General features: G+C 43.1%; 1 protein-coding gene and 1 long non-coding RNA gene across 3 annotated transcripts in view; one reads left to right on the top strand and one right to left on the bottom strand.

Moving 5' to 3' along the window:
• Nucleotides 1–16019, top strand: part of RSPH14 (radial spoke head 14 homolog) — a 217365-nt gene extending 201346 nt beyond the window's left edge. The window contains exons 4-6 of the mRNA XM_084649430.1: nt 3697–3922; nt 9132–9268; nt 10425–16019. Coding sequence (XP_084505556.1) covers nt 3697–3922; nt 9132–9268; nt 10425–10663 — 602 coding nt within the window. The 3' untranslated portion in view covers nt 10664–16019. The remainder of the gene's footprint in view (nt 1–3696; nt 3923–9131; nt 9269–10424) is intronic.
• LOC311531758 lies at nt 1906–22304 on the bottom strand. Of its 2 annotated transcripts, none has more exons than XR_014714273.1 (3): nt 22132–22304; nt 3327–3429; nt 1906–2260 (listed from the first exon to the last, which is right to left on the bottom strand). It is a non-coding gene; the product is annotated as an uncharacterized lncRNA (long non-coding RNA). The 2 variants fall into 2 exon arrangements; XR_014714274.1 differs by lacking the exon at nt 22132–22304 and adding an exon at nt 9116–9200.
• Nucleotides 22305–22652: the final 348 nt, after the last annotated feature.

Here is a 22652-nt window from a genome sequence, read left to right as displayed (position 1 = left end):
TCCTAAGGGGAAAAAAAACAAATTTCAGTCTGGATTTTTCAGTCTTCTGTAAACCAGTCTCTTTTCTGCTGACACTAGCATCGCTTGACTTCAGTGAAGCCTTTGGGATGGAGAAGCAGCCCATCTTCCTAGATCATATTCTTAACTGTGCAGTTTTCTTTAGTACCTTCTCATCATGGTAGCAGTCCTGTCAAGCTGCTCTGTCTTGGAGCAGAGACTGAACCTCCATCACGGAACACTTGACGTAGCAGATGAATGTTAGTAGTGAAAAGAGCCAAAGTACTTGCACAAAAGTAAATAAGTAAAATGAAATATTTTTAAAAAACCCGTCTAAACAGAAATTGTGGAACTAGCTGTGATTCCTCAACTCAAGAAGTCACTACTTCTTGTTACAGTCCAGCCAGCAGCCTCTTTCTACAGACTGTAGGTTCTTTTAGGAGAGACCTTGTGTTCCTACTTTGTTTGTCAAGCTCCAAGCCCACTATTTGGACTATATAAGATGCTCTGTGCAACCCCAGCCAACTCACTGTAACAGAAGGAGACAAGATGGTGGGTGTGACACATATTTTGCACTCAGAGCCTCAATAGCAAGGGCCTCCACCAATGGCGAGCCATGAAGAGGAAAAAGTGCAGTTGATTAAAGATGACTGAGTCAAAGAAGATCAATAAACATTAACTGGCAGACACAAACTCAAAAGTCAATGAAAATGGGGCAAACAGTCAAATAGATCAATGCCATATGAAGAGACGAGAAGTGCAGGATGCAAACACAGAGACATGGGACATTAATTTTGATATGTAGCAAAAGACATATGTAAGGTTGCAGGTAGAGTAATGCTACTGGAGATAGCAAAAGCGCTAGGCTAGTACTCAAGAAGGAAGGCATGAGAGAGAGACGGAAACAGGAGAGAAAAGATGATGGGATAGCACGAGGCAGAAAGAGATGCATGGCAAATATTTGGCAGAAAGGAATTAAGAAGAGTTGATGAATGGACAAACACAAACAGAAAACAGGCATGAGAGGAAAAACATTAAGAGAAAAGTAATAACAGACAGAAGGAAAATGAAAGTGACTGATTGCTTGTCATGGCTTATATCAGAGCTGAGTGTGCTATATGAGAAGCATGTTTGTCTTATGAAATGTTAATGCCTAGATTGTGACCCTTACCTGAGGAACAGCAGTATGATTGTGGATGAAAACTACACACAGGGCCTGGAAGCAGGAGGAATGTAGAGCTTTTAACTTCCGTTCCTCACTATATTTATTTTTACATTTTGCATTCAGCATGCCATCTGATCAGGGAAGACTAAGTCTGCGGAAGAGAAGAATGAGGGGGGATTTGATAGCTGCTTTCAACTACCTGAAAGGGGGTTCCAAAGAAGATGGATCTAGACTGTTCTCAGTGGGAGCAGATGACAGAATGAGGAGTAATGGTCTCAAGTTGCAGAGGGGGAGGTTTAGGTTGCATATTAGGAAAAACTTTTTCACTAGGAGGGTGGTGAAACACTGAAATGCGTTACCTAGGGAGGTGGTGGAATCTCCTTCCTTAGAAGTTTTTAAGGTCAGGCTTGACAAAGCCCTGGCTGGGATGATTTAGTTGGGGATTGGTCTTCCTTTGAGCAGGGGGTTGAACTAGATGCCCTCCTGAGGTCCCTTCCAACCCTGATATTTTATGATTCTATCTGCTTGCAGGTCAAAACCTCCTCTGACATTGAAACCCCCAATTTTGCACATAGTTATTTGCATGGCAGACCTACATTTGCAAATATTAGGAAGTTTTTGGCTATCCTACTCTCATGTGCCAGTGGGCTTATGGGGAGATTTTTCTCATGAACAACTAAGGGGGCAGTTTTAAAGGCTGTTTTTTGAAAGTTTGTCTCTTACTACACAACTTACTTCAAAAGACCTTCAAAACATGTGCAGGCAGATTTTTGGGATCAGACCGGTGAGAGAAATATGTAGGTCAGCCCCCACAGGTTATATTTTAGGCTGCTCTCAGTTATTCCTGCAGGATCAGTTCTCTTGGGACCAAGCTGCCAGCCAGGAGTTCTTGGCACACAAAGCACTCCGTGCTATATCCCCACTGTTCTCCAGCCCACCCCCAACACAGCTCTATGGCAAAGGAGCCAAAAGTCAGTGAGAGTCAGCGATACAGACTTTATTCCTTCATGAAGAGAATCTCTAACTGGCCCATTAGAGAAGCCAGTCATCCCTTTTGTTCCATCATTGGGCCAGAATCTGGTCATGAGTTTCTTTCTCCTCGTGCCGGAAAAAGAGAGAGAAAATAGGTTAAAGAAAGGAAAATGCAAATCATGCTTAATTACAATATCATGCCTTGGCAACATGACACCCCACTGCAGTCACACTGATCTATGGCATTATGGAAGACATGTATATGCTCTCCCCACATCACTGTCCTGTCACAATACACAATTCCAAGCTTAAAACATCACTTATTTGTAGCCTTCAACATAATTTTTATGATTCCAATTTTCATTTTTTCCAACTTAATCATTTTTGTATTCCTACAGCAACTGGCTTCCAAATGTAGCAAAGGTAGCAAAAGCTTTAACAACATCACTGTCACGGCTTCTTCTGCATTAGGAGAGTAAAGTCCAGTAAGTAATGACATATGAAATTACTCAATGTCAGCAAAACCTCAGAAGTAGAGTAGAGGTTATTCTGTTCTATACATTGATAAAGGGCCATATTCTTAGGCTTGACTGTGAACTCAAGGAGTTTTTCCCATGGGTTAACAAAAGGTCATTGAAATCCTTTTCTAGCTGTACTTGCGGGAAAGATCCCTTTATCCCTGAATAAGGAGACAGCCTTTTTGCTTCTCATACTTCCTTATCCAACTATATATGAATCACTTCAAATGGAGCCACTTTTCTCTTAGCAACCAAAGAACTGTCTTAGCAACCAGACGCTGAGGATTTTGTTTCCACATAGTTACTGGTGGACAATGGGTTCTCTTCTGCTTGCTAGTTTTCCATGGCAATGCTGTTAGTAATGTTGGCTTAGTATTATCTAAGAAACAGAACACTTAAGAGTCAGCCACTCAGCCCTCACAGAGAACTGGCTTGCTGGGCAGATCACAGCTGTGCTGTAGCCCAGTAAGATTCTCCTCTCTAGGACGTAGCGAAGTGCTGTCGGCTGGGAAGCTCAAAGCCCCGTTTCTACCAGTATAAATTTTTGCAAGGAATGGTGTAAGGGAGCACACAGCTATTCCACTTTTGTAATCTCTCAGCAGGAGTTATTATAGGGAAAAATATTGCACTTGTGGATATGGGAAACATCAGAGCAACTGTAACTTGAGCCTCACCTGGGTTGAAATCATTGTAGGAACAGGCATGAGCTGTGGCAGTAGATAATTTGTTGCCTCTTAGCAAATGACGCTGGAGAGAATAAGGTTGAAGGGAATGACTCTGCAAGAGAATACATTTGAGAAAACTATAAACTGCTTACAGTTTGCAAACAGGTGAAATTTGCCAAATAAATCCTGGGGAAATGTTGGAGGAGTGCTGGTACGGTGCCCACAGTTACAACAGTCTCCATCTCTCAACACCACACTATTGTAGGGACAGAAATAGCTGGGTACATTTTGATCATGGTAGCAAATTTCAAAATGTTGATTGAAACATTAAATGGCTTAGCACTTTCAGTCCAAGTTTCCTTTCTGTCTCCACCTGCAGGTGCTGTTGGCATAGTGGAAAGCAATTTGATTTCTTCACTTGTTCTTAAACTGAAAACTGAAATGGATGAAATCCAAGAGTTGATACTGGACACGCTCTCTGGCTGCCTATGTGTAGAGGCTTTTGAAGCTCTAGCAACAGGCGCTGTTCCCATTCTGAAGGAAAAGCTCACTCATCCATCAGTGGCCATCAGGAGCAAAGCTGCCCGTGCCCTTTTGGGAATTAGGTAACGGAAAGAAAGAACTATGCACTTGGGTTGTTCCAAGACAATATTTATCTACTGATTGAGTCCCATGCACTAGTTTGCAGTTGTACCACCTTACACTTTAAACTTGTCTCATCTCACATTGCAACGTAACATCAGGCTAGATGTATACATGGACTTAGCTGCTCTGGTGTTGGCGATTCAGTAGATGGCACACTTTCCCCTCCACCCCCCACACCTGCTGCCTATGTTAGCAGTGAGCTAATGCCCCTGCATGGTGCTAAGCAGTGCAGCACTGCTGGAAGTACCATTTTGTATAAGAGACAGTGTAGAACCAAAATCCTGATAATTTATGATCACAAAATCGATCCCATAATAACTTTTTGCAAGAGGAGGAATGTTAAAATAAACTAAATTATTTTTTGCCTACCTAAATTTTCATTTGGATACAGCATTCTTCATTTCCTGTTATAAACTTTGTCGTATTTCTTACTATGTACTGTTAAATAGTTGCTGTATTTCATCCTAGAGTAGCTGTATTTCAATGGATAAAACATCCCTGTGTATACTTTGTATATCAGTTCGTTAAGTTGGTAAAGCATTTCACAATCCTTGGAGTAAAATATACAATATAAATGCAATATAAATGTTGTTAATAGAACACTGCAGTATGGTGAAGGATAACACTGTTGGTCACTATGATGTAATACAGTTCAATATAATAATCCTCCATGGAAATGGCATCATTGTTTTTGAAAACTACCATGCTAAGTTCAGCCCAAACAGATGCTGAACAGGGAGCTACAATATGGCAGATCTTCTTAAACAAATGAGATCTGTGCACTGAGGATCATACTGTGGCTCTTCATTTAAGACTTAAATTCATCATCCACAGAGTACACCAATAAGAGTTTTTAGTGAATCAAACCCAAGAGTTCAACTACAAGCCTGCATCAAGGCAAGGACCTTGTATTTTATGTTATTTGTACGGTGACCAGACAGCAAGTGTGAAAAATCGGGACGGGGGTGGGAGGTTATTGGAGCCTATATAAGAAAAAGACCCAAAAATCGGGCCTGTCCCTAGAAAATCGGGACGTCTGGTCACCCTAGTTATTTGTGAGGCACCGCATTTAAGATTTAGAATATTAGACAATATGAACACTTGGTTTCTGGCTTTTAAAGGCAAATGGCTGTGGAAATACTAGGCACTCAACCCCAGTGCTCACTGCTCGTATCACCAAAATACCTCAATGAGTATTGAGGTATTATATAGAATCATAGGACCGGAAGGGACCTCAAGAGGTCATCTACTCCAGTGCCCTGCATTCATGGCAGGACTAAATATTATCTAGACTATCCCTGACAGGTGTTTGTCTAATCTGCTCTTAAAAATCTCCAATGACAGAGATTCTTCAACCTCCCAAGGCAATTTATTTCAGTGCTTAACCACCCTGACAGTTAGGAAGCTTTTCCTAATGTCAGCCTTAACAGCCCTTTTTGCAATTTAAGCTCATTCCTTCTTGTCCTATCCTCAGAGGTTAAGGAGAATTTTTCCCCCTCCTCCTTGTAACAACCTTTTATGTACTTAAACTCAGGTGCTTTCCGGGCACAGAAGTTAACCTGACTAGTCTATAATTCCCCAGGTTGTCCTTATTTCCCTTTTTATAGATTGGCACTATATTTGCCCTTTTCCAGTCTTCTGGAATCTTTCCCATCTTCCATGACTGTTCAAAGATAATTGCTAATGGCTCAGATATCTCCTCAGTCAACTCCTTGAGTATTCTAGGATGCATTTCATCAGGCCCTGGTGACTTATTTTAGCCTCTGATCCTACTCATTTTCACTGGCATTTACTATGTTAGATGTCCAGTCACTACCAACCTTTTTGGTAATAACTGAAACAAAAAAAGTCATTTAACACTTCTGCCATTTCCACATTTTCTGTTATTGTTCCCTCCCCCCAATTGCGTAACGGGACTATTTTGTCCTTGGTCTTCCTTTTGCTTCTAATATATTTGTAGAATGTTTTCTTGTTACCCTTTACCTCTCTAGCTAGTTTAATCTTATTTTGTGCCTTGGCCTTCCTAATTTTGTCCCTACATACTTGTGTAATTTGTTTATATTCATCCTTTGTAATTTGACCTAATTTTCACTTTATGTCGGACTCTTTTTTGAGTTTCAGATCATTGAAGATTTCCTGGTTAAGCCAGGGTGGTCTTTTGCCATACTTCCTATCTCTCCTATGCATTGAGCATGTAGTTTCAACACTAACCACTCTGCCACGAACTGACCTCTCCCCTGTCCAGTTTGTAGCTCTAGCATGGGTGTTTAAAGTACCCTCTAACATTCAGAATAATTTGGCTCCAAACAGAACAGAAGAGAATTCTGCATCAGCATTCTTGTTATGAAATGAAGGGGGGGCATGGTAGGTGACTGTAGTCAGTTGTACATGTACAACTCACATGACTGGAGTACTGTCATGGGATGGATATAAACTGTTCAGGAAGCACAGGCAGGGCAGAAAAGGTGGGGGAGTAGCACTGTATGTAAGGGAGCAGTATGGCTGCTCAGAGCTCCGGTATGAAACTGCAGAAAAACCTAAGTGTCTCTGGATTAAGTTTAGAAGCGTGAGCAACAAGGGTGATGTAGTGGTGGGAGTCTGCTATAGACCACCGGACCAGGGGGATGAGGTGGATGAGGCTTTCTTCCGGCAACTCACAGAAGTTACTAGATTGCAGGCCCTGGTTCTTATGGGACACTTCAATCACCCTGATATCTGCTGGGAGAGCAATACAGCGATGCACAGTCAATCCAGGAAGTTTTTGGAAAGGGTAGGGGACAATTTCCTGGTGCAAGTGCTGGAGGAACCAGCTAGGGGCAGAGCTCTTCTTGACCTGCTGCTCACAAACCGGGAAGAATTAGTAGGGGAAGCAAAAGTGGATGGGAACCTGGGAGGCAGTGACCATGAGATGGTTGAGTTCAGGATCCTGACACAGGGAAGAAAGGAGAGCAGCAGAATACGGACCCTGGACTTCAGAAAAGCAGACTTTGACAACCTCGGGGAACTGATGGACCCCCTGGGAGAATAACATGAGGGGGAAAGGAGTCTAGGAGAGCTGGCTGTATTTTAAAGAATCCTTATTGAGGTTGCAGGGACAAACCATCCCGATGTGTAGAAAGAATAGTAAATATGGCAGGCAACCAGCTTGGCTTAACAGTGAAATCCTTGCTGATCTTAAACATAAAAAAGAAGCTTACAAGAAGTGGAAGATTGGACAAATGACCAGGGAAGAGTATAAAAATATTGCTCTGGCATGCAGGAGTGAAATCAGGAAGGCCAAATCATACCTGGAGTTACAGCTAGCAAGAGATATTAAGAGTAACAGGAAGGGTTTCTTCAGGTATGTTAGCAACAAGAAGAAAGTCAAGGAAAGTGGGGGCCCCTTACTGAATGAGGGAGGCAACCTAGTGACAGAGGATGTGGAAAAAAACGAATGTACTTAATGCTTATTTTGCCTCTGTCTTCACGAACAAGGTCAGCTCCCAGACTGCTGCACTGGGCAGCACAGCATGGGGAGAAGGTGACCAGCCCTCTGTGAAGAAAGAAGTGCTTCGGGACAATTTAGAAAAGCTGGACAAGCACAAGTCCATGGGGCCGGATGTGCTGCGTCCGAGAGTGCTAAAGGAGTTGGTGGATGTGATTGCAGAGCCATTGGCCATTATCTTCGAAAACTCATGGCAATCGGGGGAGGTCCCGGACGACTGGGAAAAAGGCTAATGTAGTGCCCATCTTTAAAAAAAAAAGGAGGATCCTGGAAACTACAGGCCAGTCAGCTTCACCTCAGTCCCTGGAAAAATCATGGAGCAGGTCCTAAAGGAATCAATTCTGAAGCACTTAGAGGAGAAGAAAGTGATCAGGAACAGTCAGCATGGATTCACCAAGGGCAAGTCATGCCTGACTAATCTAATTGCCTTCTATGATGAGATAACTGGCTCTGTGGATGAGGGGAAAGCAGTGGATGTGTTTTTCCTTGACTTTAGCAAAGCTTTTGACACAGTGTCCCACAGTATTCTTGCCAGCAAGTTAAAGAAGTATGGGCTGGATGAATGGACTATAAGGTGGATAGAAAGGTGGATAGATTGTCGGGCTCAACGGGTAGTGATCAATGGCTCCATGTCTAGTTGGCAGCCGGTATCAAGTGGAGTGCCCCAAGGGTCGGTCCTCGGGCCGGTTTTGTTCAATATCTTCATTCACGATCTGGAGGATGGTGTGGATTGCACCCTCAGCAAGTTTTCAGATGACACTAAACTGGGAGGAGAGGTAGATACACTGGAGGGTAGGGATAGGATACAGATGTCCCTAGACAAATTAGAGGATTGGGCCAAAAGAAATCTGATGAAGTTCAACAAGGACAAGTGCAGAGTCCTGCACTTAGGAGGGAAGAATCTCATGCACCGCTACAGACTAGTGACCGAATGGCTAGGCAGCAGTTCTGCAGAAAAGGACCTAGGTGTTACAGTGCACGAGAAGCTGGATATGAGTCACCAGTGTGCCGTTGTTGCCAAGAAGGCCAATGGTATTTTGGGCTGTATAAGTAGGGGCATTGCCAGCAGATTGAGGGACATGATCATTCCCCTCTATTCGACATTGGTGAAGCCTCATCTGGAGTACTGTGTCCAGTTTTGGGGCCCACACTACAAGAAGGATGTGGAAAAATCGGAAAACGTCTAGCGGAGGGCAACAAAAATGACTAGGGGACTGGAACACATGACTTATGAGAAGAGGCTGAGGGAACTGGGATTGTTTAGTTTGCGGAAGAGAAGAATGAGGGGGGATTCGATAGCTGCTTTCAACTACCTGAAAGGGGGTTCCAAAGAGGATGGATCTAGACTGTTCTCAGTGGGAGCAGATGACAGAACGAGGAATAATGGTCTCAAGTTGCAGTCATGGAGGTTTAGGTTGGATATTAGGAAAAACCTTTTCACTAGGAGGGTGTTGAAGCACTGGAATGCGTTACCTAGGGAGGTGGTGGAATCTCCTTCCTTAGAAGTTTTTAAGGTCAGGCTTGACAAAGCCCTGGCTGGGATGATTTAGTTGGGGATTGGTCCTGCTTTGAGCAGGGGGTTGGACTCGATGACCTCCTGAGGTCCCTTCCAACCCTGATATTCTGTGATTCTATGATTGTTGACATAGGTTCAAGAAAGCACTTTAACCTTCTCTCTTCCTCAGTGTCCCTCTGGAAGGAAAAAATGTTGTGTGGGATGAAGAGGTTATCCCAGTGCTGGTCAGCCTGTTGGAGGATTCAGATCCCGAGGTCCAAGCCAATGCAGCAGGAGCACTGATGAATGCCACCATTACGACCCAAGGTGAGAGAAGCAGCTCCTGCTGGGATACTTCCTGTAAAGCAGAGAATTCTTCGTTCAGCTATCAGACTAGTGCCATTTGATCAGCTGACAGTTTTATTTCATAACTTTCCAAGATAAATTTAAAAAAATCTAGGTTCAGATAATGCTAAAGTTGTTGCAGAAACTAGTAAAAACAGGACATTTCATTAGGTCTGTCCCTCAGCTACTTTGTTCACCCATAGTGTCTAGGTATTGCAATATAGTTGGTTTGATCTACCTCCACTGGCTCAGGGAAATGTATGTCAGATCTACTTGTGCCTGGGGAAGATTCACTCTGGCAGAGGGCAAGTAATGGTTATAACGCCACCCTCCCTCAAAGATGCTATTAGGAGGAAGCCTTAAGTTCAGGTCAGAGTCCCACAACCAGCAACTGCCCTGGGAATGCTTTGAACCTGCAATCCTTAGCTGAGAGCAGGAGTGCCTACGTTTTCCATTACTTTCCTGTAGTTTTGTGTGTGCTTAAAAGGTACCGTTTCCCCCAACAACCGGGGGGGGGGGGAGTGGGAATTGGAGAAGTGCATAAGTTCTCATCAAAGTCAGATACATGACTTTGAAAACACGAATGGGTAACTTTTCAGTGTGCTGAATGTGTAATTGGACATACAAGAATCCTTAATAACAGTAATTGTGTTTCAATCCTCCTCTGCCTACCATCGCAAATGGTCCCCTTGCTCTGGAAGATAATACAGGAGTGGATCTAAGTATTTACTTAGACGGTCTTAGAAAAGAAAAGAATGCAGGGTGTTCCTGAAGACATTTGCCCTGAGACATTTTTTCTTATCGTTTGATGTCTCTTGAGATCGAAGTGATTCTTTTCAAAGTAAAATAAATAAAATGTGGAAAGTAGGGGGAGTTAACTAAAGTAGTGGGATTGCTCTCTTAAGAATAAAAAATTGAGGTTTATTGTGGTCTCTAATAGAGATGGGCTGAACCAAAACCCACAACTCTCAGCACTACCAAACACTGAAGTGTTCAAAATCTAGAACCAGAGCTGGAGATAGAGCTAGATCTCTTTGTAGTGTGTGGTCACGGCTGTTTATTAACAGGTTCAGGCTTGTTAAGTGGTTATTTGATTATAGTCAATAACAAATTTTAAGTCTAATTATTTCTTGCTCAGGGAAATTTGCAGCTCTTAATGCAGATGCCATTCCACCTTTACTGAAGCTGGTCAATGATGAAACCAGCAAAGTACGCTTGAATGCAATCAAAGCCCTAACCATACTGTCTGAGGCACCTGAGGGTCGCAAGACACTACTGAATCATGTGGACCTCTTTCGAGGGCAGTTGAATGACTCCAGCGAGGCTGTAAGCAGAGCAGCAAAAATTGCCATCAAAGTCATCGAATGGAAACCTTAAACCCAGGGCATCATGAAGCAATAAAATAGCAGCAAAACCCCTGCACATTGTGTGACAGACTTTTTCTCAAATGTTCTGTATTAAATCCCTACCTGTTTTAGCACATCAAGAGTTTTACTTCACCTACAACTGCTCCTCAGTATTTCTGCCCATAGAAATCTATAGGGAACAGTGTGGTCTTGGGGTTAGAATAGGGAACAGGGAGTCCCTGAAATATTTACTTTATTACTCCAGTATGGCCATTCTGTGTAACTATCTTTTACCTATGATAAGTGAAGGTACTATAGCTGGGGGTTACATCCCACACTGTACCTTCTCTGTCCTTCTTCAAGGCACCAAACTGTATGGCAAGTAAATGTTGCAGTCCCTCAGATTCTAGAACTTTAAAACCCACTCAGGGGTTCATTTTTCCTAGAGCTCAGTAACATTTTGTAAAGGAGTCAAACCACTCATGCCCTCTCATTGAGCTCCTTGGCATAAGCCAAAGGGAATCAACCTATCTTGGAGCATCCTAACATTCCCTGAAAGAGATGTCACATCTTCAGAGCCCCCTAGCATCTTCTGCAGGGGCTGCCCAATCCTGGAGCTCTTTGATTGTTTATGCTTCTGCAGGTGATTTTTCTGTGACATCTCTTGAGTGGAGACTACCATCCACTATGGTACTATGTATCTTCTGAAGGCTCCATGTCTTTCAGGATCTCCATGATGTTCTTTGATGAAGCCTAACCCCTTCTTAATAGTTCAGTCCATTTTCTGAAGGGGCGAGGAAGGCCGGTTACATAGATACACCTAACTGGACATTATTCAGCTAATAAAGCCCGACTTTTCAGTGCAAACATCACAGATAGTCCATAGTCCAATGGTATCGTCCATAAGCAGACTTTCCATCTGTAAGAGGGCATCGACAGTCCTGACAAAGCCCAGGACACTGGGCAGTTCACCCCATGTGGGCCCTCGATACACTCTCCTGGAAGACGTGGCTATCTATGCAGCTCCAGAGTCCATAGTTTTTGTGGCACCAACACTGTTGTGGAAGGTCCCCACTCCATTGATGCAATATTTGCCAGTACCAGGGCCTTGCTGGGAACTGGAGGCTCAGCCTCCATCTCTTTCCTATCCACCTCTGACAGAAACAGGTCCCATCAGCCCCAGTGATGGAACACAAGGACAAATCTATTGGACAAATATGAGTCAGTACTGTCACTCCCTTCAGCTAGCCGACAGAGGTCTATCAGTCATGACATGGCTTCCAGATCAACTCCATTTCCCTGCCTTGTCAAGAGTAATTCTAGACCAGGGACCAGTGGTACCGAGCATGGGGATCACCTCTCTTCCACTATGATCCACCACAGTGGATTTAATCAAGCTCCTGGGATCCATGCTTCCGGGCATCTGAGTATGAGGATCCTGAGTTCCTCACCCAGCAAAGTAGTAATCTCCATGGGAACAGCTGATGGAGGAGGATCAACCAGCACCACCTGCTCTCCAGACAAGGCAGTATCACCAGTCTCTCCCTCGCGTCCAGATGATTGTAACCAGTAGCAGGCCTTCTCAGGAGAATTGCAGCACTCTCCAGACTCCTCTGGAGGAGGTCCAGAATGAAACCCTTAAGCTCCTAGACATATTTCAGGCTACAGCTCTTTTTAAAATGGCACTCATGATTAATGAGGCTATCATGGAATCTCCCAGTGTAGTCTGGCATATGTCTGCATCCGAGCCCCCAGCCCCAAAGCAGGCTGAGAAGCATTACTTCTCTCCTCCCCCACCCCAGGGGAGTGGAATTTTTCCCTCCTTAACCCCAATTCCCTGGTGATGCACACAGTTACAGAACCAAGTCGGCTATACCAGCCCAAGTCCACTCTCCCGGATAGAGATACCATGCAACTAGACATCTTTGGAAGGAAGCTGTTTTTCTTGGCTAGCTTAGCATTCCGGATAGCAAACTAACATGCTTTAATGTCCAAATATGACTTTTTACATTACAATAAGCTATCAGAATTTGTGAACAAGCTCCCTCAAGAATGTGGACCTCAGTTCCAGGACATCCTGGATGAAAGAAAGCTAGATGCACAAACTTCCCTCCAAGTGCCCCTCGATGTGGCTGACAGCGGCACACTCTAGGGCTACTTCGATAGTCATGAGAAGAGATTCATGGCTACAGGCCTCTAGTTTCCCCAAAGAGATCCAAACCACAATTGAGAACCTCCTATTTAAGACTACCAACTTATTTAGTGACAAGACTGACGAGTCGCTACGTACCCTCAGAGACACTTGTGCTACCCTCTGCTCTTAAGGTATTTTTACTCTGACACCCAGGAGAAAGTATTCTAGGATTCCTCCACCTCATCATCATTCATTGCCTCCATCCTTTTTCCATCAGAGGACAGATGCAATGGAGTAGACACCCAGCACCACTGCCCTCCTAAATTCTCTCTAAGCTTTGTGGCAGCGTGGCTGCACAGCAGGCTATCAAGTGCCACGCACTTCAGGTGCCCCTCTCCCCACTGCTCCGCTGCTCCTGCCCTCTGCCTTGGAGCCGCTCCTGGGAGCCTCCTGCTTACTGTGCGGAACTATGGGGGGGTGCTGATGTCAGGGTGTCCTCTCTCCCCCGCCCCTGTACCCCATCTCTGCAGATGAGGGGGACGTGACAGGGCTCAGGAGTGGGATGAGGGAGCTTGCTGGTGGCTGCTGCTGTATCTGTTTTGAGTGCCGATCTACTTAAAAGGGCAACATATTTAAAGGGGCAACGCATGTCTCTCTCACACATACAACAGTGTCTGTCTGTCTCTCTTTCTCACACACACACTGTCTTTCACACTCACCTCCTAACACATACTTGTATTGTTGTTGTTGCTGCTTCTTGATACTTCCTGCAATGCACATATATTCTCTGCAATTTTATTCTTTCAAAGTGCTGTTATTTGAGTTTTTTGACTGGTCTATGCATTTAATAATTTGTATTTCTCTCTTATACTTAAATTTAATTCTTTGAGTAGTGAGTTCTAAAATGCCTAACCTGTCCTGGTTGGAGTAATTATCCCTATGGTAACTTTTAAAAAATATATATTGTATCTAGGTTTTTTGTTTTTACTGGTGGCGCACAGCCGCACATTACCTCGATATTGGTACACAACAAAATTCATTCTGCACATTAATGGAAAAAATTAGAGGGAACATTGCTGCCCTCCACTTCTCAGTGTCATCCACCTCCTAGGAAGGTGTTTTGATGTGGTGCCCAAGACTCCACAGTCAGTCTCTAACACCTGCTACCATCCTCTTTGGGGGCCACCTAGCCCATTTTTTCTCCGATGTGGTGTACCATCACAACAAATGGATCCTGAATATTATATCAAAAGGCTATACTCTAGAATTGCTTCCCCCAAAAAAAACCCCTCACCTTCCCATCCCTTTTCAGGGACTCCTCTCACAAGAGGATTCTCAAACAAGGGGCGGTCTCCCTTCTTCAGTTGGAGGCAAGAGTACACCCAACAATCTCACGTAGGCAAAAGGCTTTTGCTCAAGGTACTTCTTCACTCCAGAAAAGAACAAATGTCAGAGACCCATTCTGGACCTTAGCAGTTGAATGTCTTTATATGACATAAACTTCAGAATGACCACCTTGGCCTCTATCATACCCTCCCTCACATCAGTTGACTGGTTTACAACCCTTGATTTGAAGGGGACACATTTTCATTTGGACTTCAGCACACTTACAAAAGGTCTCTGTGCTTTGCAATGGGCCAGAAGCACTTTCAATACAGGGTGCTCCCTTTTGGTCTCAGTGACCCCAATGGTATGTACAAAAGTTTTTGTGGTGGTGGCCACAGATAAGGGAGTTTGAGATTTCCTTACCTGAACAACTGGCTGCTCACAGGTTGGTCCTACCAAAAGATACAGGCAATTACCACAGCCACACTTCAATTCTTTCATTCCCTAGGATTTCAAGTCAATTTAGATAAGTCCATATTAACACCCTTGAAAAACATACAGTTCATTAGAGAAGACCTGAACTTTAGTCACAGCAAGGGCCTACTTACCTCTGGACTGATTCCTAGCCATGAAGGATCTCATCAGCCAGCTTCATCTCAGCCCTCCTCCTACAACCTGGTCTGCTTAGTTCTGTTAGGCCACACGATGGCGTTCTCCTGTGTCACTTCTGCCTCTGTGATGCCTTCGTATCTGGTTAAGGGCAGTCTATGCCCCAAGAAGGAACTCTCTAGACAAGAAGCTCTCTCTTCCTCAAGACATACTGACATTGCTCACATGATGGGAAAAGAAAGGCAGTAGGTGTGGGGGTCCCTTTTGTTCCCGTACCACCTACAAAGACTCTTATTATAGATACCCCCATGCTAGTAGAGAGGCATCTCAATGGTCAGACAGCTTGAGGCTCCTGGTCCTCACAGGAATCCAGACTACATATCAACCTACTTAGGCTTTGAGCAGTTCTCAAAGCATGCAAGACATTCCTGCCCATCTGTCACACTATGCCCCATATTCTTCATAGAAATATTGTTATAATATGATTATAGCATATCTAAGATGTATTTTATGCAAGATGAGTCTTGTGGATATCATTGGAAAGGTTATGATTTACTAAATCTGATTATCCTATTTGTATGCATGTATCATTTTTTTTATCTAATGTTAGGAATATTGACTATACATCTGTACTACAAAAGTGTTTGCACCTGGGGAATGCCCACCAGACAGAATGCAATCAGTCTGGCTGACTAGCTGGGGACCAGTCAATGGACCATTAGGGAGAATAACAGATCTTTGAAAATGCTAATCTTCCACCTTCCTGGGATGCTACAAACAGCCTTTGACTCATGGCTGCTTTGACACTACAGGGTCATGTGATCATGTCACCTGGTACTGGACTTCATGATAGAATACCAGTATTTTTCCACTGGGAGGGATGGGGGGGACCACACTGGAAAACAAAGGATTCCCGCCATATGTAAAACCTATTTAAGGCAGGGGAGTGACATAATCAGTGTTTGTTCTTCACTGAATCCCCGTCCAGGATGACTGCTGCGAACATCTAAGAAACAAAGACAAGGCGGGGTGGGGGAAGAGCTGAGCCCAGGGTGGAAAGGTGTCTGGCCTGTGAAAGAAATACCTGGAGTTTTAAGCTGCAAGCAAGAGCAACTTGCCTGCAAGAACCTCTGTAATTTGTCTAAAAACAACATTTAGGGTGAGAAATTACTACTTGTAACTGTTTCTTTAGTATTAAGCTTAGCTTGCGTGTTTGTTTCATTTGCTGGGTAATCTGCTTTGATCTGTTTGCTAACCCTTATAATCACTTGAAATCTATTTTTTGTAGTTAATAAACTAGTTTTTGTTTTCTCTGAAACCAGTTTGTGGAATTCATACCTGGGGGGAAAAAGGCTGTGCATATCTTCCTCCACATTGAGGGAGGGAGCGAATTTTATGATCTTACACTGTACAGTTCTATGTGCAGCGCAAGATGATACAATTTTGGGTTTACACTCTAGAGGGGGGTCCACTTGAGTGCTGGACAATTCCCTACCTGAGTTTTCCCATGCAGAGCTGATTTCAGTGTTTCAGCTGATTTCTTTCTGCAGCTGGATGTCCCCCTACCTGTGTGTGTGCTGGCGGAGGCTTGAGGACCTGGATCAGCAGGACAGTGTAAGGGAGCCCAGGCTGGTGGAACAGGCGGGCTCAGTGGTACGTCAGGTGGCACCCCAGAAGGGGCGGGGGGAGGCGTAACCCATCACACCATCATTCTGTTCATACTTTTCCATGTCAGGTCAGTCAACATGACCACCATCTACTATATAATTAAGCAGGGAGTAGTGAGATTTCCTGCTTTGTATGAAGACATAATCCACCTTTGGAACCAGTGCAGTGGATCACCCTCTCAGGTGTACACATCCCAGGGCTAATGAATTTATGGACAGACAGCCTCAGCAGGCATTTCTGCATGGATCACAAGTGGAAACTTCACCCAGCAATAGGGCATCCCATCTTGGGATTGTTTCAAGCCAGCACAACAAAAAGCGTCCAGTTTATTGTTCCCGGACTGCCAAAGGCCTCAACCCCAGAGGGGACACATTCCAGGTACAATTGTCAAAACTGCGGATATGTGCCGTGTCTCCCATCCCTTCTGTTTCCTCAGGTACACAGGAAGATCAAACTTGACAGAGTGACAGTGATACACATAGCACCCTGGTGTCAAGGCAGTTTTGGTTCACAACCATACAACTACTAGTCTTTTGCCCATGCATCCTCCTGCAGCCATTTCAGGGGCTATTGTCCCAGACTGAGAGCAGGGCAAGCCAACCCATAACTTTTGACAGTGTGACTTTTCAATGGATACTGAGCCTAGAGCAAGCCTGCTCTGAGGGAGTTCAAGCCATTCTCCAGAACAGCAGGAGAGCTACTTTGCGAAATGGAAACGATTCTCCTGTTGGTGCCTGTAGCACTGCTTATGTGCAGAGGCATCAGATATCACTCTTCTACTGCCATTTCTTCTCTCGCTAAAGATGTCTGGTTTGGCAGCTAATGGCATTTTCCACTCCCCAGTGAAAAGCTATTTTGTTTTTACTCACCCCATTAGTGCAAAGTTCCTAAAAGGCATCATAAGGACATTTTCTCCAGTTTTGAAACCAGTCCCTGCCGGGAACCTTAACCTTGTCCTTTCTGCCCTCATGGGACCACCTTTTGAACCTTTAGTTTCTTGTTCCCTCCTGCACCTGTCCTTCAAAGTTACCTTTCTGATGGCTATTACCTCTGCCAGAAGGATAGGGAAACTTGGACCCCTTAAGGCAGATCCACCTTATACTATTTTTCACGAGGACAAGGTTTCTTTACACCTACATCCTAAGTTCATATCTAAGGTGCCATCTGAGTTTTACCTTAACCAATCTGAATACCTCTGCTGTGACATCATGAAAGCCCCTCCTCCTCAAACTGTCAGGGCCCATTCTATGAAAGCTCAAGTTGTAGCTGTAGCTTCCTTACAGGGAATTCCCCTCTCAAAGACATGCAGAGCAGTCACTTGGAGTTCCCTACACATTCACCAGGCATGATGCTCTGGTCCAAGCTTTGGCCGCAGATGCCTCCTTTGCTCAGTGATCCCCCATTCTGTGGTACAGCATACTTCCTCGCACCTCCTCCTCAAGGAGCAATGCTTGGGAGTCACCCACAATAAATAACTCTAAAGACCATCACTTCAAGAAGAAAAGAAGATTACTCGTCTTAGAGTAGCTGCAGGTCTTTGCAGCTGTGTGGTCCCAACTGGTATTCACAACCCACCCTCCTTCCTCTCGCTGTAGTCGGAACTGGGGTGCAGTCAGTCCATGCTGCCCTTTATGCCCTCACATGGAAGTACAAGGAGGCACAGGACACAGGCATGGATCAAGAGACACTATTAAAGAATTTCCAGCCCTTAGCACCCAGAGCATGTGTGCACCTACAATGAACAGCCATAGGGACCACACATCTTAAAACTGCAATTACTATAAGGTGAGTAGCCTTCCTATTTTCCTGCAATAGGAGAAATTGATCCCTACAGGATCCATTCTCTCCCTCTTTTAGTATGAGTTCCTTTCCCTTCCTGATCTTAGCTGAACCAGCAGTAACCAATTTCCATTATAAGCAATTCCTTTAAACTTCCTGAACAGCCCTGTCTATACTTAGAAATTGCCCCATTACTGACAGTTGACAGAGACTTGATGAGACATGCATTCTGTAAAGATGCTGATAGCCATCTTGTCCAGATGCTAACAACAGCAGTCAACAATATAGCATTTTCCCACTTTAGACAGAACTTAAGATGAGAACATACCAGGAATGCAGGATAAGGATAGAGCTAAATCAATCTATCCCGTAAAAACACAGGTATTGCCATACCACTTTAAAACAATGCTTCATCTAAGTCAGTGGTACATACCAGATGCATCAGCAGAAGGTGTAAACCTTCATTGTGGACAATTATGCAGTAACTTCCCACAGGCAAATTTTCTGCCTAACCCCAGACAGTTAATGGTTGGCATATGGCCTGAAGCACAAAAGTTTTATATCCTTTACATATTTTAACCTAGTTAATTTACCTGTGGATATATATTATTTTCCTAATAGATGACTATTGATTTTTGTAATGCTACTAAACTCTTTACTATATATTTTATATATTCTGGGAGTGAGTTCCACAGGTTCGTTATGCGTTGTTTTTGTTACTCTTTCAGTACCCTATGGAACAATATTTTCCCAAGCACGAGTGGAAGGACTAGATGTTTGTAGGTCTCTGGAGATGATCTATCACTTGAGTGTAAAAAACTAACAAATAATCAAATCAATTAGTTTAATTTTTTTTCAATCTTTGAGGGGTTTTGTTGTGGCATCTTTTTTGAGAAAAAAATAAACATTGAAATTACTTTTATAAATGAATGGATGAAATAAACAGTGCGGTGAATTGAAGAGGATAATTTTCTACTTCGGAAGAAATTCCTCCCTGAATTTTCCTTGTACTAATTCGCCACTTTTAAAAAAATCGTCCTATACACAGAATTGAAAACAACATAATATTTACATGAGCAGCTTTGAGTAAAACAGCTGCCAAGCAACACAAATATTGACTTATGGAAACAAAATTTGTGAACTCTGGACTCCATTGGTTCCTGTTTTAAAAGCTGAGGGATAGTTGTTAAAGAACAGGAGAGAGAGAGAGTTAAGAATCACCTTACTCACTACAGAACAGATGACTTACAATGGTTGGTGACTTGGTTTCAAGACGATGGAAGTGTTACATTACTAGATGAGAATGGTGATAAAAATGTCAGATCCCTACTCAGGAAACAAGAAGTCCATACTATATAGACCTGAGTCTTAGGCTCAGTTGCACCCCTTGGGTATGTGAATGCATCATGCTTCCCTCCCAAGTACCGCACTGGTACTATTACATCTGCCTGTTTAAAATGCATGCGTCATTTCAGTCACAACAATTTTTTTCTATACTGGCCTCATATTGTTGTGTACATATATTAATTAAAAACTAGTTTTAAAATGTTAAATTCCACATACAGTACAGCAGTGATCCTTTGTACGATCCTATTTGCATTATGAGGCTATGTTTGCCAGACTGCTGCCAGACTGTGCATAACAATAGATTAAACTCATTTGCTTTGGTAGAGCGCTGCTTGCTGCAGTATACTGCAAGAAGTGTGAATTGCACAGATAAACATTTGCAGTAGCAAAGTGGAGCATGCTGCATAATGGTGAAAGTATTAAGCAATACATATGATACAAAGAATGCTACAGGAGAATGTATGCTAGTGCAGAAATAATCCCAATTATTGCAACACAATGCATCTACCCATTCTACTCTATCTAAGCCATAGTAATTCTTGAGCCCTTGTCACCTTGGTATCTAAGTGCATGGTATCTCATGCTGTAAAATACTGCAGAGGAGCAGTGTGTTGTGATGCACTGCATTGACACAGTGCAGAAAACTGGAATACCACAGGAGACAAAGGAACAAAATACAGGTTTACCTGCAGTATCAGAAAATTGCTTTAATGCCATCACTGTATCCCTGCCCCTCAAGAGCCTGAATTAGGAGGGACTTTTTAATTTTTCAGTTTAAATTTGTAGTGGCTCATACTGCCTCCCCCACAACTTCATGGTGATCCCTGCATCTCCCTGCTAAAAATCAGACCCTCAACCTCAGCTCGATATCTGAGAGTTCCCCTCCAGGATCTGATCCTCCTGTTCAATCTCATGAAGGGCTCTGGGACCCTCAGATAGGGCAAGAACAAACTAAATGGGTTAGATGGTCTTAACCAGGATTTGCCACATTCCTCAAAAAAATATTATAATGCAACCTTTCTACAATAGATGGCACAAAATAATCTCATTTCTTATGAGAGGAACTAACAGAGAAGGAAGAACCATAGCTATGCATGAATTATACAGCAGAACTTCCAATGTGTTGTGGACACAAGACCAACATTCCGGTGCCAAGAACATTCATCCATGTTACGGATTACCACCTAGTATGTCCTGTAGGTCAGTGTATTCCTAGCCCTTCCTGTAAAGTGGTGATCATGAAATGAAAGGACAGATTATAATTTAGCAAGATTGCACTGGGGAATCAAGCCAAACAGGAACATATATATATGTAAGGAAGATTTCACACACAGAGAAGTAAAGGGATCTGCGGGTCATAGTGGACCACAAGCTAAATATGAGTCAACAGTGTAAGGCTGTTGCAAAAAAAGTGAATATCGTTTTGGGATGTATTAGCAGGAGTGGTGCAAGCAAGACATCAGAAGTAATTCTTCTACACTGATTAGGTTTCAGCTCGAATATTGTGTCCAGTTCTGGGTGCCACATTTCAGGAAGAATGTGGACAAATTACAGAGAAGAGCGACAAAAATGAATAAAGGTCTATAAAACTTGATCTATGAGGGAAGATTGAAAAAACTGGATTTGTTTAGTCTGGAAAAGAGAAGAGTGAGAGGGGACATAACAGTTTTCAAGTATGTAAAAGGTTGTTACAAGGAGGAGGAAGAAAAATTGTTTTTCTTAACCTCTGAGGATAGGACAAGAAGCAATGGGCTTAAATTGCAGCGAGGGAGGGTTAGGTTGGACATTAGGAAAACTTCCTGTCAGGATGGTTAAGTACTGGAATAAATTGCCTAGGGAGGTTGTGGAATCTCCATCACTGGAGATATTTAAGAGCAGGTTAGACAAATACCTGTCAGGGATGGTCTAGATAATACTTAGTCCTGCCACAAGTGCAGGGCACTAGACTAGATGACCTCTCAAGATCCCTTCCAGTTCTATGATGCTATGAAATAAATGAAATGTTTACATATTGTCAGAAGGCCTAAAGTAAACTTCGAAGAGAAAGTCAATCATGTACAAAAACTATAGGTGAATGAAATTTAGCAGAGCATTTTCCTGAAGCTTAATTGTTTCTGAAACACTAGATTAGAATTTTACCTGTAGGGCTCTTAGTGCTTCTACTCTTCATCTGTTAGGCACGTTTAATTTAAGAATTTAACAATTAATCATTTTAATTAATACAAATCTATATTTCACATAAGTTTCTCTCTGTACAATTAACAAATTTAAGATTTCTCTTTTGAAGAACACAGTGCAATCTCAAAACAACAGCACTAGAGTTATTTAGGTCATCATAGCAACACTGATTTATAGGTGGAAAATATCCATAGCCAAATACAAGCATGCTAAGTTACTCGTATTTGTTACTTCTTAGTAAATGCCAACAATGTACTCAGCACAGACAGAGACATAAAATAAGACCGTCCCAGTCCTGAAAAGCTAACATTCGAATAGAAACAGAGACAACAGGATGGATGCACTGCGAAGCCTTGAGGCAGGAATAACTTAGAGGTCATTTGGATTTGTTAATATTCAATTTGGTTGAGTTCTTTGTGGTCATCTCCAGTGAGATGATGACAGTGACACTTACTTACCTGTCTCCAAATGGGCAGCCAAAAGTGCTGATCAAGTTTCTCTGCATAGCTTCCTTCTCTTCCTTGTTCAATTTTGGACTTATATTCTGGTTTAAGCACAGAACCGGTTATGTCTTGAAACATCCCTGCTCTTTGTCAGGTACATCTGTGTTAAATTCATGAGAGCACACAATAGAGGAACATGCAAAGTCCTAAAATGTGGTGCATGTGTAGAATCAAAACACTATCAATTAAGGACCTGACCCAGTTTTCACGGAAGCCAATGGAAAGACTCCCATTGAGTTCAATGGGTGGTAGATTGAGTCCCAAAACAATATCTTACAGTTACAGAGTACTCTGAAGTATCTTTACAACACATCTACATTTGAGTTAACAGCCCCTAATTTGTGGGCTTGACACTTATGTAAAAGAAGTCTGGGGGTTAGCGGCACAACAGCTGCATCAGCAAAATGTGGCTAATTGATGGTACGTACATTCACTGACTAATTAAAGACCACTGAATAGTCCCCACATTTAGTTAC

The sequence above is a fragment of the Lepidochelys olivacea genome (genome assembly GCF_965140295.1).
Source record: "Lepidochelys olivacea isolate rLepOli2 genome assembly, chromosome: 15".
NCBI lineage: Eukaryota > Metazoa > Chordata > Testudines > Cheloniidae > Lepidochelys > Lepidochelys olivacea.
The sequence above is the reverse complement of the archived record's forward strand: the minus strand, read 5'-3'. Positions and strand labels throughout refer to the sequence as shown.